Below are 15,728 nucleotides of genomic sequence, written 5' to 3'. Positions count from 1 at the left end.
TATGATGATGCAGTGTAATGTGGTGGAGGTTAGAAAAATGGGGTGTCTTCATTCAATATCATCTTTATTGAACTGACCTTTGCAGGAGGAGGGCATTGAATACAGGGAGATAGATCTGATCAGCAAGTAGGAGTTAAGGATGACACTCTTCAGTGGCTGCCAAGGTATCTGTGAATTACTCAGTTCCAGACTGGGTGCATGAAAAAGGTGCTGTGTAGGTGACTGTTAAATCCCACTACTTGTGGATTTATATTCTCTATTCTAAATAATATAGTTTATTTACCCCCATCTTGTATCCTCAGTACATGTTTTATGTGTTTTATACCTGTCCTAAATAGATTCCAGAATTAAATGACTAAATTAGGAGCCTTTTGGCATGTACCCTACTAATTGAATTATAGATTTATTCTGTTTTACATCGTGATTTGATTTTCAAATAAAATTAAAATCCATGATGGCTGTAACTTTAAGTCTTGTGTACTGAGAACAAGGGGGAGCTCAGTCCATTGACATGGAAGAAAGTTTGGAGTTAAGGATAAATGGAGCTATATTCTGCTTTAATCAAAAGATAAATGCATCACTTTTAATAGATAACACCAGTGTGGCTTTATCCTGAAGTTCAGGAAGGGTTTGTTGATGCTATATAGAAGATAGTTCTGCTCTTTTTAAACACAGCAGTCAGTTTTTCTTAACCATCTTCATCAAGACTGGTACAGCTTCTTCATTTATACATGTATTTTCTATTTTTAAGTAGTTCAGTGGTTAGAACTTGTACATTTATGCATGATCTCAAATATCTAAATCACTTTCATGAGAACAGGGCTTTCAAGAACCTGGTTTGCTTCTGTATTGTCAATTTGCTCTTTTTTTATGTTTATTTTTTTCTTTTTGCTTTTGGCTATTGTCATGATTTGTATATGTTGCTTAAACGGGTAGAACTGAAAAAAGAGGAGTTGTTTTTTTTTCCCTCACCTATATGACAGGAAAAAAGATTGTCCTCTTTTCATCTGCTTTAGCATAATGTGTCATGATAGCCTTGTGCTCTTGGGCAACAAGGAAATGAATTTATTTTCCCATTGTAATATTCATATAATATTCATGTTAAGCTTGTATGAAATCACATGACAATCTTTTAGAAAGTATGCCAGATGACTCTTTCATATTTTGATTAAGAAGAGTATTTTACATTCCATGTCTTCAGTCATGTGAAATGTTAATGTTTCAAGATGTCCTTCAAATTGTTAAGTCCTTTTTTCAAAGTTAAACTGAATAGCAAAAATAACATAAGGCCGTTCTGTTTTCTGCAGTACTTTGGAAGCTTGCTTGTAATATTCTGTGTTGAACTGGCCTGTGGTGTTTGGACCTACGAGCAGGAAATAACGGTGAGTCAGAAAAGGAGGCTGCATTTTTTCAACAGAAGAAAACAGATTTCCATTAGCTAGCTGTTTTCTGATTGCTGTGGTGTTTATCTTTGTTCATTATTCTGACAGTCTAAAGTGACTGGCTCTTTTTTAAACAGAGAATTCTAAGAAATCTTGTCTGTCTGGAAGGTCCCTTCTGAATTTCTCTCTATCCTCTCTATAGTGGAGAGCCAAATCCTGCAGTCCCTGATCTAAGGACTTTATTTTTTGTTAATTCTCACTTAGGCAGGTTCTCATTGAAGTCAGTGGAAGTTTTGAGGATAAAGAATGACCTTAAGCCTTAAGATAAGTATTCTGAGAGAGGAGATGTGAGAATTTGAAGGGATTTTGCCCCGAAGTTCTTCATGTTTTAAAGAACTGAGTGTACTGCTTTGTAAACAGACAGTATGTTCTTTCAACAGAGGATTTGCTGTCTGCTGAAATCTTCACACTGCCCCCACAAGCTAGAAATGCCAGTTTTAAGCAAAACATGTCTTAGCTATAAAACACTCTTCTGTAAGCTTGTGAAGAGGTTTTATCTCTGTCTAGTTTTTATAGCTGTACCAACCTTTAATGTTCAAACTGAAAACTTGTAACTGGCATGCAAGAAAATGGGTAAGTGTAGAAAATGTTATTCTGCTGGCTGCTATGTCCTTACATCTTGTTCTCAATTTGGTACATTTTTATGAATAATGATATGCCCAATATCCTGGTCTTTTCAACAGTGAGTAGCACTTACATTGCAGTAAGATGGGAGAGAGTCTTTTGGGACCAAAGGAATTTCTGGCAGATTTGAAGTCTGAAGTTATGTGTCAGCACTTTGCATCAGCCTTCATTCCCTTGCTTGCAGTACAGATTCCAGAGGGGTGTTCTAATGTAACAGCAGTAAAGGCTATCCCCTTACTTTGAATGTCAGCTTACATTGATGCATTTTAAAACTGGAAATGCAGGCAGAGACATGCTTCATCCTATGGGCACAGCTGCCCTCTATGGGGGTTTTGCCAAGGAGGACAGTTACAGCTATCTTTTGGGGATGTATTTTCTCTTTCCATCCAATTTTCTCCTCTTATTCTCTTTGTCCTAACACTACTGCCTTTCAGGTGATGAGGTGGGCCAGACTCGGGTTTCTTGCTTCTTTCTTGCTGCTGAGACCCCTTAGGGAATGTGGCAGTCTGGAAGAGCACAGTTGGCTTTCAGTGGTTCTTCCATACCTGTGTAGGTCACTTTCCTAGAGCATGCTTTCTCCTACTCTATTTGATAAGACTCCCTCTTACACCCATGCAGGTGACTTGTCATATTAGTTTCAGTGTAACATAAAATCACATGAGCCACTGGTGGGTTTGAAAGAGTCAGTTGGCGTTAGTGTAGGTGGGTGAGTGATGTTGGCAAAAATGCCACTGGGGGATAACTGCCTCTGCTGATGAAATATGGGCTGTCCTTGGCATGTGGACAAGTTGCTCTGAGTCCTTGTATGAATGATTTTCCTTCCAGCTCATGATAGCTCTCAGCATGAAGTGTGCTTCATGACTAATTTGTCCACCCACAAGATTGAAAAGCCAGTGTGGGTTCTTAGCTTACTTGGGCATTGGTCAAGCCTTGATACTCATTAGAAAAATAATAATGAATAAGTAGATCTCAGTGGCAAGCAGAGTTTTACAGAACTTATGCTAAACTGAAACCACGCTACAGAAAACTGTTGGTGTGTAGCCAAACAAATGCATCTCAAGATCGTGTATTACTGTGCACTACTGCATGCGTGAACTGATGGGAAGCTATTTAGTAGATGCGTTGATGGTCCTTAGTGTGACATGTTGGCATTCTTGGAGCAGTCAAGCAGGTTCTGGTACCTCTCCTTAGCTCCAGAATTCAAATTGCCTTCCTGCAGTAGGGTTTAGTTTGTTTTGATTTGCTTTTAATTTCCTTATGTCACTTCTTGATTATTTCTTTTTTTTCTTGCTTTCAATTGTTTTCATAAAGAAGTTGGATGCCTTGTGTTACATGTGTAACCTTGGACTATATTCAACTCAAATAAGATAATAAAAACATAGTCTGGCAAGTATGAACTTAATTTCAGTGATATCAAATAATATCCAAAGAAAGCAGAGTGCTAAATTCCAGTGCGGTGGAAAGAGAAATGCATGGAATACAAAACCAAATTACTTTATTAGAGTGAACAGTGTAAATGTTTGTGGTAGAAATGTTCTGTGGTACTGTTTTTAATAACCTTAGTATTCTACTGCTAAAATATTTTTCATGTGGACACTTGTGAATTCAATGCTTTATAGCTTAATAAATAAAAACTGCTACGTTAAAGGTGTGTTAAGATATTATTAACATATTCATATTCATGATATCAAGCTTTACCAAAGTTTCGATAATGTAGTATAACTTAGTGGTATTGAAACGTTTTGAAATGTTCTTATTTGGATTATGGGGTCAGTCAGGTGGTGATTGTCCCTGTTTTTTGTAGAGCATCTGGCAAAATGAATTCCAGGCTCCTTAGGAAGTATTGTGATAATTTTTTTTCTTAGATACCATTTATTGCTATTTGCAGAATGCCCTTACCTTTGACTCCAAATTGAACAGGAGACCTAAGTCATAGCTGCTAGAAGAGCTGGGGTCCTCCGTCCTCCCAATAAAAGCTGTAATTGTGATTTCTTTCATGGTATCTGTTAAGGCTAGTGGGAACAAGGCAAAACTCAGCATGAATGCTGTGCTGCAAAGTCTTCAGCTCCTTGTTTTCATTTGGCACACTGAAATTTGTGCTGCCGAAGTTAGTTATCTTGACTTGTAACTGCATTGTATGCCAAGTACCATAGGACTTGTTTCTATTGTTTCTAAATAAATTGCTGACTGAGGGTCATAGTCTGACAGTGGAGAGCACCTCAATTCTGAGTAGCCAAATTTGAAAGAAAAATACTTAAAAGTATTCTTCTTTCAGAAAGAAAGATTTACAAGGCTGCATGTGAAGAAAAAAGTTCATGGGGCCTCTATGTCTATCTACACTTCCCTGTTACTATTGGACAAGATACTGAAATCAAGTACATTCAGGATACCTGCATGCAAAGCCACTGAAAAGACTTGGGGTAAAATTCATCTCGGATAGTTCTGTGTGTTTAGAAGTTACACATTTAAGTATGTCACTTGACAAAGTAAAGTGGATTTGAGACTTCAATGGAATGATTCATCTGCTCTGTTTAAAATATTTATTTTGAGGTGAACTTCCCCATATGTCTGCCTGTTTCTTTCTGTTGACTAAGATGACACCAGCGAGATATCTAAACTGGGGCAGACAAATGGTGCTCTGTTCAAGTTTTATGTCAGGCAAAAAATCTGGTGATATCATAATCAGATTGTACCCAGCTGTCTCTGAATCTCTCCAAAATGCAGCTCCTTTTCCAGTGTACATTAATTTGGACACAAACAAATAACTTTTTTCTGATATTTTAATAAAATGTCATAAAGTTTCAATATCATAAAAATTGAAGCACTTATTTTACTGTTTAATTAAAAGTTGTTTTGGTCATTTCATTGGAAAGATCTCAGAATCGATGGAAGTTCTGGGTTTGGAGCCACAAACTGTGTGAATTGCTTTTCTTTCCTTGCTTTAGGTTCCGGTGCAGTGGTCTGATATGATCACACTGAAAGCCAGGATGACCAATTATGGCCTACCTAGGTACCAGTGGCTGACCCATGCTTGGAATTTCTTCCAGAGGGAGGTAAGATGACAGTTAATTCATGATCTGAAGTAATACATGCATGGTCGATGTTATTTATGATATTATAAGATATGTTATTTTTTAAAAAAAAGGGTTTGGTTTTAAGTGAATAGGTAAATAAATGCAAGTTCATTTTATGTGAAATCCTGTATAGTGATGATATCTGTTAGCATCACTTGATACCCAACTCTTGAGCTTATGTATGTCCTAAAAACCCTAAAACACCAAAAAAAGAATGTGAGTAAATTCAGTTAAATTGCTGACACTGTATTCTCCTTTGCTAGTAAGGTTAGGACACCAACACCTTTTAGGATTGTTGTAACATTTAAGAATATGATGTATGTAAAACTTAGAATCTGCAAATAAAGTGAAACAAACATTTCTATAGGCTGTTTTAATATTAAACTGTGCTCCCTTTCCTGTAGACTCCGTTAGTTACCCTCTCACAGAGCAGTCCTGGTTAAGATAATGTGTTCATCTGGAAATGAGGGAGACAGGAAGTTTCCACAAAGATGCAAACACTGTCTCTTTGGCTGAGGTTTGAGAAAGTGATCAGGGTTTTTATTTCCTTTGACTGAAGGGGTGGGAAACAAACCAAAAAGCTTCCTTGTCTATTCACAGCTTTGCCCTCTAGCCTACTAAAATTCAGAACTGTTTTTAAAGAATGAACTGTTATGTTACAAAAACATGAAATTGCTCAAGGTAAAACCCATTAACTCCAAATATAACTCACATGCAGGAAGAGAACTCTTTGAGTGCCTGTCATTGTGTTGCCCTTCTTGAAATCTATCATTGTTGCACAGATTTCCTGTTTATTTAAACATTTCCTGGCAGCACTCGGTTAGTCTGTATTTATACTTAACCTGAAAGAAAAAGTGAGGACTACATGAGGTTAAACACACCCCCACCCTCCCCAGTTCCCTGCTTTGGCTATGCAAGTGCTCTGTGAAACTGAGTAATTCTTCATACACAGGTAGAGTGTGTCTGTTCTGTAACTGAGGTGATATAATTAAATGGCCTCATTTTCCTTGAATAGACCTCGTACTGTATTTTTTTTTTTTAACGTACAGATTGATTAAATTTAGAAGTTGCCTTTTATCCTCCTGGTTGTTGTGGTGTCATCATAATGGCTGGTTTTAATATGAATAAATATAAATGTGAAAAAAAGGAATCTAATAAAACTTCAACTGTGCGTTAACTCTTCCAGGGGAGAAAAGGTTTCTTTTAGAACTTAGATTTCCTATATTCCATCTCTGGTCAGATGAATGATCTGGGGAAAGTTTGAAGTGAGCTAAGAAGTCTCTTTTACAGCTCCTACCTAATTGGTGGACTCTCAATTTTACTCTGTCTACTCATAACTCAGATGGTGGATGTGTGAGCCTGTTATGTGCTTTACATCTGAATGAGCGCTATGCCTGGGGCCCTTCTCAGCGCTATTGTTTTCTTTTTTTCCAAAAGAAAAAAATTATAATGTGCAATTTTGTTTGCAAAGATTCAGCCTTGGTCAGCCTTGTGCTCACTCTTCTGTATCTTTTCACATCTGAGAGAGATGGTAAATGTCTTTTCTCCATAACCCCCTTGCTGGTCTATTATCATTTGTGACTATGCTAAGGAAGATGGGAAGGGTCAGTTGAAGTCAGGAAGGAAGAACTGGGCAGGGGGAAGAAAAGATTTGAGATTAATAAAAGGATGTTTAATGAGTAGTCTTTGCAATTACAATGAGGAGCCACAACTTGAGCACTGGGAGGATTTTGACCCACAGACTGATTAACAAAAAACAGCTCTAGTGAAAGAGGAAGAAGTGGGATTTGTAAGAGGACTGGTGAAGTCAAGGCACAGTGTGTACTAACCTAGTGTCAGGGCACTGATTTGCTTGGTTGTGACTGCAGTGAGGTGTGGTATACAGGACTCTGACTCTGAAGCAGGTAAGGGGGGCAAACGTTCCCAAGCCCATGGGTTAGAGGGACCAGGTGATGACTAACAAACTCAGGCTGGTACTAGAGAACATCCAGATGGGAAAAAAAAACCCCACACCGAAAAACCAAAAAACCAACTTCCTGTTCCTGCAGCAAGGCTTGTTTGTTTGTTTGTTTGTTTGTTTGTTTATTTGTTTGTTTTTTCATTATATCAATTCGTCATCCAATTCCAAAGAAAATTTGATATAGCTGCTTTAACCCTTTTTTATGTGACAGCAGCTAGGAATGTCATAGACTGGTCATTTGGCTTTAATTCTCTTGGTGTGTTTTGCAGAGAAGACAGGTTGATAGACCAGGTGTTTTTTGTAGCCAATTATGACTCATCTGCTTTGCAGACAGACTTCTTGCTTTTATGGTTTCTTCTGTTGCAGTTTTTATTTTAGTGTAATACCCCTTCCTTCCTTCCTTTTCCCTTTTTCATTTCAGCATTTGTCATTTCCATACCTTTTCACTCATTTTTAAAATCTTTTTCTTTGTCTGTATTCAGATAGGTCTGTTTTTTTTCGTATTTGATTTTCAACAGACATGTCCATAGTTTTAGCCTTGCAGGAATAATCCTCACTAGTAAGACCTTAATCACCTTTTCCTACTAGTTCCTTCTGCCAGAGGTGTACTTATTCATTAGTCACCCTTTATAATGTGTTAGTTCCTTGTAGTAAGGATAGCAGAATTACATGGTAGGTCAATTTCTGTGAAGCATCCTTTGAGGGAGCAGTTGGGATTTAAACGGCAGAGCAGTATCATTGGCTGTTTCTGAGGTGCTCATTGTTCACTACATTTTTCATGTCACCTTTATGTCAAAGTGCAGCAAAACAGGATACGTAGAAGCTCTTGTAAATGTTTTTAGTCCTACGTAAATGTTGTGGGAGTCGTTAACAGGAATTTATGTAGCTTTTTTGATGACTTACTTTTATGAAGAAGTAACATCATCATTGCTGATCTTGGCTAATCCTTCCTTTGCAGTTTAAATGTTGTGGGGTGGTGTACTTCACAGACTGGCTGGAAATGACGGAAATGGACTGGCCGCCTGACTCCTGTTGTGTCAGGGAGTTCCCAGGATGCTCTAAGCAGGCACATCATGAGGATCTCAGTGCCCTTTATCAGGAGGTAAGAAGAAAAGTGTGGATATTTCGGAAGACTTTGTACATTCTTCCTGATCCATTTTCCAAACTCATAATTTGCAATGAACCAGAAGAGCTTGTTGTGTAATTGTGTTTATGGAAAGTATTTGTTGTGTTTGTTTATGTTTATTATTGATTAGTGCTGAAGCAGAGGGAGAAAGAAAGAAAGGAAAAAGGAGAGAAACAACCCACCCACCCTTACCTGGAAGTGAGATGACTTGTTAGCAGTGCAGTTAACATCTGAGATGTGCTTGAATATTGGTTTTATAGTGGTTAAGTAGGAGTTGAAATTTGCTTCAGTCAGAAATAAAAAAAAAACCCAAACAAATAGTTTTAGTGTAATGTCCAGTCTCCAGATCGCCAAATGAAGAGAAATTCTACTTTCCATGATGTAATGAGGACTGAAGTGGTATGTTGTACAGTGAAGGATGCTTCTGAGAAGTCCTTTGGAAGATGAGAGCTCTCTTAACAGGACTTATGCAAGGAGGCAGGTAATTCAGTTGCTCCACTGTGAGAATGCAGAGAAACTTTGTGTGAAAATGCTCTTTCGCTCTAACTCTACTACATTACACTAGGATTATTACTGAAAAAAAAATAATCTAAACCAAAAACCTTAAAATCAGGAGAGGACCTTTTTAAAGTGGGTGAGGGAGGCGATCATGGTAGCAAACCATTACTGTTCTTAGGGTGAAAATTACACAAACAAGTAAATATGTTCTTTACTACACAATTTTAACTGTTCTCACAAAAATGTTGTCTAAAGTCACCTTTGCCTGGAGACTGCTTTGATACCCTATTTTGGGGGTTTTGTTGTTTTGGTTTTTTTTATGCTAGCAGACCTCTGAAAATCTTTAATTGTGCATTCAGTAATAGCAGAATGACCAACAGGCCAGGTGGTCCAGTAGTGGCAAACTGCATGTCTACATCAAGTAGTTAGGAGATTCTGAGAAGAGATGTATTTTTTCATTTGCTTTCTTTAAAGTAATATAGGGTGCATAGAAAGGAGGATGAGCCTGAGAAGTGTCCTTCCACATGCTGTAGCATGAATATTTTTCCAGCAGACAATGAAATTCTGCATTATGGAAGATCACTCAAAGAACCATTTTATTTTGTCCCAGTCTCTTACCACTTTAAAAAATTTCTTACAAGAATCTAATTATGTAGCTCTTGTTGAGATGCTATGGAGAGATACCTCTGAAGCAGGGGAGACCCACTGTAAAAACAAGCCAAAATGAATATTAGCTGTTGCCCGGAAACAGTTTGGTTTTGTTGAAATGCATTTGTATGGCATTGACTCTATGAGCAGAAATGATGTAATTTATTATGGACGTTGAGACAACCATCCTAGGCCTGGTGTGATTCCACTAGGAAGTGAGAAGGAAGAGCTGCCAAAAGGCCTGTGCCTCAGAAGGCCAGTCTGTGCTAGGGAACCTTAAAGATAGTGTCAGAGGCTGTTTTCTTTCCATCAGCTAATAATAGAGACTCTCCTGCCTTATGGCAAAGCTCCCAGCACTGGTTACACTTTAGAAGTGTTAGTATCTGAATCGCAAAGCACTTTAGCAGGCCCCAGAAGAAGCCTAGTCTCTTACTCATGCTTGAAGAATGAACTGGGACTCACTTTGCAATAATAGTTTTTTTTTGTAATACTGTTGCCAGTATTGACACCACACAGACCAACTCTGCTGTAGAGAGTGCTCAAAGTGTGTAAGAGTGTGGAAGCTGCAGAATGTTCATTTGCCTTGAGCATCCTTCCTGCTTATGTGAAAAGGCAAGAGTACGTAAGCAGTGTCACTCAATGAGAAACAAATTGTTGAGCTTGGGAAGCTCAGAAAATTCTGAGGAGTACTAGTCATTGGAGTGTCTTGTTGAAACTGCAGGATTTTCTTATGTCATCTCTTCTGCTAATATTTCATTCCCCTAGCCATGTTCTGGGAAAGTGGTTCTCTGTGCACTTTGTATGTTCAAGTTCTTTTGGTTCTACTTGTAGAAAATTAACAGCCAAAGATGATGATGTTGTAGAACATCAGGGCTTTGTTAAGACCCACTTAATAAAGCCTGCCTGGCTTTTTTATGGAAGAAACCTGAAGGGTGTATTTATGGTTCTTCCCCTATTATACCCCAGAGTGTTTTGGATAGATTCAGCTTTCAGAAAAAAATATTTTTCTTTCTCTACTCCATAATCCCTTAAAAAACTGGACAGGCTATATTCTATTTTACCAGCCACAAAAATACTCTGTTGCTTTATGAGATTTACAGTATTTGGTTGGCAAAACATTTGTTTTTTTCCATGGTCCGTGCCTGTGGGTTGTTTCACAGGCTCATAGGGTGTGCTTGCTAATGTGTTTATCAGTATCATGCAAAACCAGCTTGCACTTGCAAAGCTAATCGGTCTGACTTCTGCTTTGGAGATTAGAAGGAGAAAAGCCATTTTCGAAAGTGATTCCAAACAAACTTGCATAATTTGGTAGTTTGAGAGGGAGCCTGATGGTATTAGACTCGCCAGCCTAAAATTGGCTTATGTAAATGCTTTGCAAGTTCATTATGGTACTTCAGAAAAATTCTTTGTAGTAGTTCAGAAAACTGAAGTTTGTTTTGGCTGGGATTGATCACGTAGTTTTTTTTGTAGTTGTGCTGCAGTTTTCTACTGGGATTTTGGAGCTTTCTTTAATCTAGGTTAGAATCCTTCACAATACAATTTTTGTAGGAAGAAAGGTGGCTTAGAGTTTAGTTTGAGAGTATTATTTTCAAAGCTATTTTTCAAATGTGTTAGTCATCTTGGACTGCTTTTATTCTGACAAGCTTCACCTTTGGTGCAGTCTGTGGAACAGTCTAACCTTAGAGCGTGGTTGTGAGGGAAATGCATCATGACACATGCAGGAAACTCAGAGATTTACTGTGGTCTGAGGACGAGGGGAGCTCTGCCCATCTTGTGACCAGGAACTATAACCTAGACAAAAGGATTGGTAGGAGTTGGTATCTTCAGAAGAATCAAAATTGCATAGTCAATATTTTTTTTGTATTCTGGCATACTTTGAGTATACTCAAAATTTGAGCATACAAGAGATCTGTTGAATATGCTGATGATTCTCTTTCCTACTCTGAGAATGCCTTCTTTAAGATCTGCTCCTTATTCTCAGATGTTGCAGTAAATCAGAAATATCTGGTTTGTTTCCATTTTAAGACTGAGAAGATAAAATAGCCTTTGTAATAAATATGAATCAGGCCTTTAATCCATAGCTCTGTGGGAATTTGAAGCTAATTCTTCTGAATGATTGCTGCACAGTTTTATACTACTTTTGAGCTGTCAACAAGAGCTTCCTTTTTGGTGACAAACTTTTACTTTTGCAGGGGAAGTGTATTTATGTACCCTTTGATTGCAGGCTACCAACTATGAATGTGTTGCATAAGCAGAAATAAAATGCATGAATGTGAGGATAACAAGGGTGGCTGGATATTTCTCAACTTTAAAACTGATTTTGAATGTGTATTACAGCAGAACTGCAAGAATATCATTAAATGGAGGGAGGCAGTCTATCTAGTTCAGGCATAATTCGTCTCAATTATGTGTCTGTACTGCAGGAGATGCAGGCATTAATGTTACTGCTCTCTGCTAATGGATGTTTCCTCTAGGCAGTGAATGAACTGAATTTGAATACTGCTGTGGTTGAGTATTTTTAACTTGTGACTAGCATGTACCTTCATTCCTTAAAGTTATTAAAAGTATTAAAATGCAGTCAGCTTGTCTGTAATTAAAAACAAATTTGGAAAGTAGTATAATTACAGCACTGCCTTCTAGTTCAAGAAGACACCAATGTGACATGTTTTGTTGCTTATCAAGTTCAATTACAATGCTTTTTCTACAGTTTTTCTTTTTCTTTTCAAGTGTCAAAGAATCCACATTCACTCACTGTTCTGTGACTAAACTGTATTAATGTTTAGAAGCCAACGCAGCGAAATGAAGAATGGAGCAAAGAGATTGAGATCCTTTAACTTTGGTACCATTATCATAAAGCGCATTAATTTAATTTAGATACTCAATGAAAATCTGTTGAGTGCAGCATGAATTTTGTGTGTGAGGCAAGAATTGGACCTTTCATCAAATACGCTGGGGACTATAGCATCTGAAATTGTTGGCTTTAGGGACTTTCAGTGTGATTGAAAAGTGTTATTTAGCATGTTCTGTCTTCAGATTCTGTCACTTTGATCAATTGCTTTCTTCTCACAGAAAAGCTATAAGAAACATGTAGTAAGGACATAAACACAAAAATGACATTTTGAAGACAGTGCCTATCTTGATGGGTTCCTTGTCTTCTGGGACCAGTGCCTATTGATTGTTTGGGGTGTTGTCCCATCCAGTCTGTTACTCTGAATTTTCCGTTGGTGCTTGTGTTCCTTTGAGTTTTGCAGCTTTGCAGGTTGTGAAGTCTTGCAGAGTTTAAAATAGAGAACAAACATTGGCCAGTCACTAAGGGTCCCTCTTGTCAAGGTTTTATCCTGTCTGAGACTGGGCATCACCTTTCCTGAGCAACAAGCATTGTAGCTTGTGTTTGTACTGTTGTACAGTAGTTCCTAGAGCCAGTGTCTATTTGTGGATCCTTGCTGCCTTAAGAGGGCTTGGGAGCTTTTCTAAAGCCTTTCATAGTAGTTATTGGTTGGCCATGTACTCAAAATTTGGAGCATGTGCTGATGGTTTGGAAAGAAACAAATTTCCATTTCTGGGAAACATCAACTTGGGATGTTTTAACATAGTTTTTCACCAGATCCTTTCTGTGTCAAAAATAATTATTATTATTCTGTAAATAATTGCAGAGGTGGTATGTGTGACCATATTCCTAATACAGTGTGTGGATTGTCACCTCTTTGGAGCAGGGTCAAGCTGCCTGCTCGGGTTGCTTTAAGTAGCAACAGCACAAGATATGAAGCAAAACTGGCCATTGGTATGCCATCATCACAGTAATTGGCAGGAAAGTTTCTATATTCAAATCTGAAATTAAGCCAGTTAATTTTAAAATACAGTCGTAGGCAGAATGTAACTAGTGTAAGTGGATATGCTTTTTGCAATGAGGAGATGCAAGTAGCTCAGAAATGAAAAGTAGGTGTAATGCCACATGTACATGGTATTATTATCACTAAGTACTAAATAAAGTCTGTTTGTGTACCCCCTGTGTTCTGGAAATTTGTCAGAAGTCCTCCATTAAAGGTTGTTTTATTCAGTGTTCCTTACTGGTGATTGGAATGTAATGGTTTTTCTACTCCTTAGAGACTTTCTGTGGAGCTAAATAAGGTGGCATATAATGAGCCCAGATAAAAGAGAAAAGGTGGGAAGAAACTGATGAGGTTATGCAGGTCTGTAGATATTTCCTATAATATTGTTTAAACTTCAGATTGTGGTGGTAACTGTATAAAAAGTCTGAGTTTAAAATAATTTACAACTTTGACTTTGAAGACCTGCAAATTAAGGAGAGAAACAAGATGGTCAAGAGGATTTTTAAACCTTCAGAAAACCAGTTGAGTTTCTTTAGAAAACAGTTATATTTGGTAGGAACTTGGAGTGATTTCTAAATTAGAGTAGCACAGATCTTTTAGAGCTCACATGCAGTAACCTCTCAGTGTATGAGGAACCTTGGATAAGTCATTATGGAAGTGATTAAAAAGAAGGCAAAATAATTTTCAAAGTATTGTTTGAAGGAGGCAAGAGAGAAATTTTGGGGAGCCAGGAAAGCCACTAGGTAGGATGAGCTAAACCTTGGGAACTGCAAACCAAATAATATTGACTAACTTTTAAATTATTTTTTTTTGTTTCATAGGGATGTGGTAAAAAAATGTACACTTTTTTGAGGGGAACAAAGCAATTGCAAGTGCTGAGGTTTCTAGGAATCTCAATTGGAGTAACACAGATCTTGGCTATGATCCTCACGATTACTTTGCTGTGGGCTCTGTACTATGACAGAAGGGATCCTGGAACACATCAGATCGTGGCCCTGAAGAGTGATACCTCGCAGCAGCTGTCATGTAATTCTGTGGAGCTACTGACACCAAGCCTGACAAGGATCTTTGAACATACATCCATGGCAAACAGCTTTAATACACAGTTTGAAATGGAAGAGCTATAGGTGATGCAATGAATCTGTGAAGTCACAAAGGGTTTTAATTGGGTTTTCTTGTTGTTATTCTGTTTGATCAAGTATGCCAGATATACCAGTCTTCATGTGAATCAGAAAGAGCTGATGAATGGAAGTGAAGGAGGCCAGCAAAGAAAGGATAACCCAGTCAGCCTCTTAGCCATAGTCTCAGCCATGAAACAGAGTTGAATGTGTTTGTTTTTTAAAAGGCACTCATTCACTGGGCACAGTAATGCTTAACCTATTTTCACAAGCTGTGTGATGTGTAAAACACAGGCAGACAACCTCTAAGGAAGCATCACAGGAAAGGAAGAGAAATACTCATCTTCGAAGAAATGACTGTTCTTTGGACAAACAAAATGTGACTTCAGTTGAAATTGACTTTTACATTTTTAATAAGCCATTTTGAAAATGTCTTAATCAGGGATCTATGTATATATAATTGTGTGGTTTTGTGCTGTGTGCATGGGAAGCAGAACTGCAATACTTGGATTTAAAAATTTGCAAGATTTGTAAAAAAGGGCAAGATTTTCTTTTTCTAACAAAACTTTTAGCTGTTGTTTAAGATGTTCTAAAATGTCTATTTTTATCTAACAACTGTTTAATTTTTAAATATATTAAATGGATTGAAACCAAAACTATGACCCTGGACAATAGACTTAAATTTTCTGAGTAATTCTGGAGAATTCTTCTTTGAAACAATTTGTTCTAAGGACTGTTTCTTAAGAAAGAAAGCCTTAAACATTCTTTCCAAAATGGGAATCAATATGGGAGTAGCACATTTTATAGATAATTTTTTTCTCCTGTCTGTGATTCCCCTAAAGGTAGAAACAAAAGACTACAAGGAAAATGCTTACAGTTCTGGATGCTATTGCAATAATTGTAAAAGTGCATATGAAGAAATTATACTTCGTCAGTTTCTTCATTAAAAACTATCTAGTGGCTTAAAATGCCAACTGGAAACAGAGTTAAAATGTATTTATTGAGATGACAAAAGTGCATTTTACTGTATTTTTATGAGCAATGTTTATTTCATAGGATTGTTTTTTACAATTGGCCACGCTCCTGAAATATATATTACTTCCACTGAGTACAGTAGTCTGTGGCAAATGGGTTTTTACATAATATTGCGTTTTAAAAATTCTTCCATTTGTTTTGAAATTTGTAAAAGGAAAAAAAAAAGTTGTGATGTGGTAGACAATAAAATTACGTTTGTCTTAAATTCCATAATGGCTGTTTTTATTTTGAAGTTCTGTAGCATGAATGCTCTGGGTGGCAGCTGGGAGGGTCCCTCTGCTAGTGTGAGTTAATTTGATGTGTCTTTACCCATTCCACGTATTCTGTTGTGGAGAAACTGCATTGTAAATTTCATTTTCTTTTTTATTGCTTC

At 37.4% G+C, this 15,728-nt stretch overlaps 1 protein-coding gene across 8 annotated transcripts in view; it reads left to right on the top strand.

The window, feature by feature from the left end:
- TSPAN12 (tetraspanin 12) overlaps window positions 1–14,872 on the top strand; it is a 42,863-nt gene extending 27,991 nt beyond the window's left edge. For all 8 annotated transcript variants that reach the window (XM_062609642.1, XM_062609640.1, XM_062609637.1 and 5 more), the window contains 4 exons: window positions 1,308–1,382; window positions 5,012–5,119; window positions 8,059–8,202; window positions 14,024–14,872. In XM_062609642.1, the coding sequence (XP_062465626.1) occupies window positions 1,308–1,382; window positions 5,012–5,119; window positions 8,059–8,202; window positions 14,024–14,329 (633 nt within the window). In that variant the 3' untranslated portion in view covers window positions 14,330–14,872. The remainder of the gene's footprint in view (window positions 1–1,307; window positions 1,383–5,011; window positions 5,120–8,058; window positions 8,203–14,023) is intronic.
- Window positions 14,873–15,728: the final 856 nt, after the last annotated feature.

The sequence above is a fragment of the Pezoporus occidentalis genome, unplaced genomic scaffold (genome assembly GCF_034315485.1).
Source record: "Pezoporus occidentalis ecotype Australia unplaced genomic scaffold, CSIRO_AGI_Poc_V1 ctg14, whole genome shotgun sequence".
Taxonomy (NCBI): Eukaryota; Metazoa; Chordata; class Aves; order Psittaciformes; family Psittacidae; genus Pezoporus; species Pezoporus occidentalis.
The sequence above is the reverse complement of the archived record's forward strand: the minus strand, read 5'-3'. Positions and strand labels throughout refer to the sequence as shown.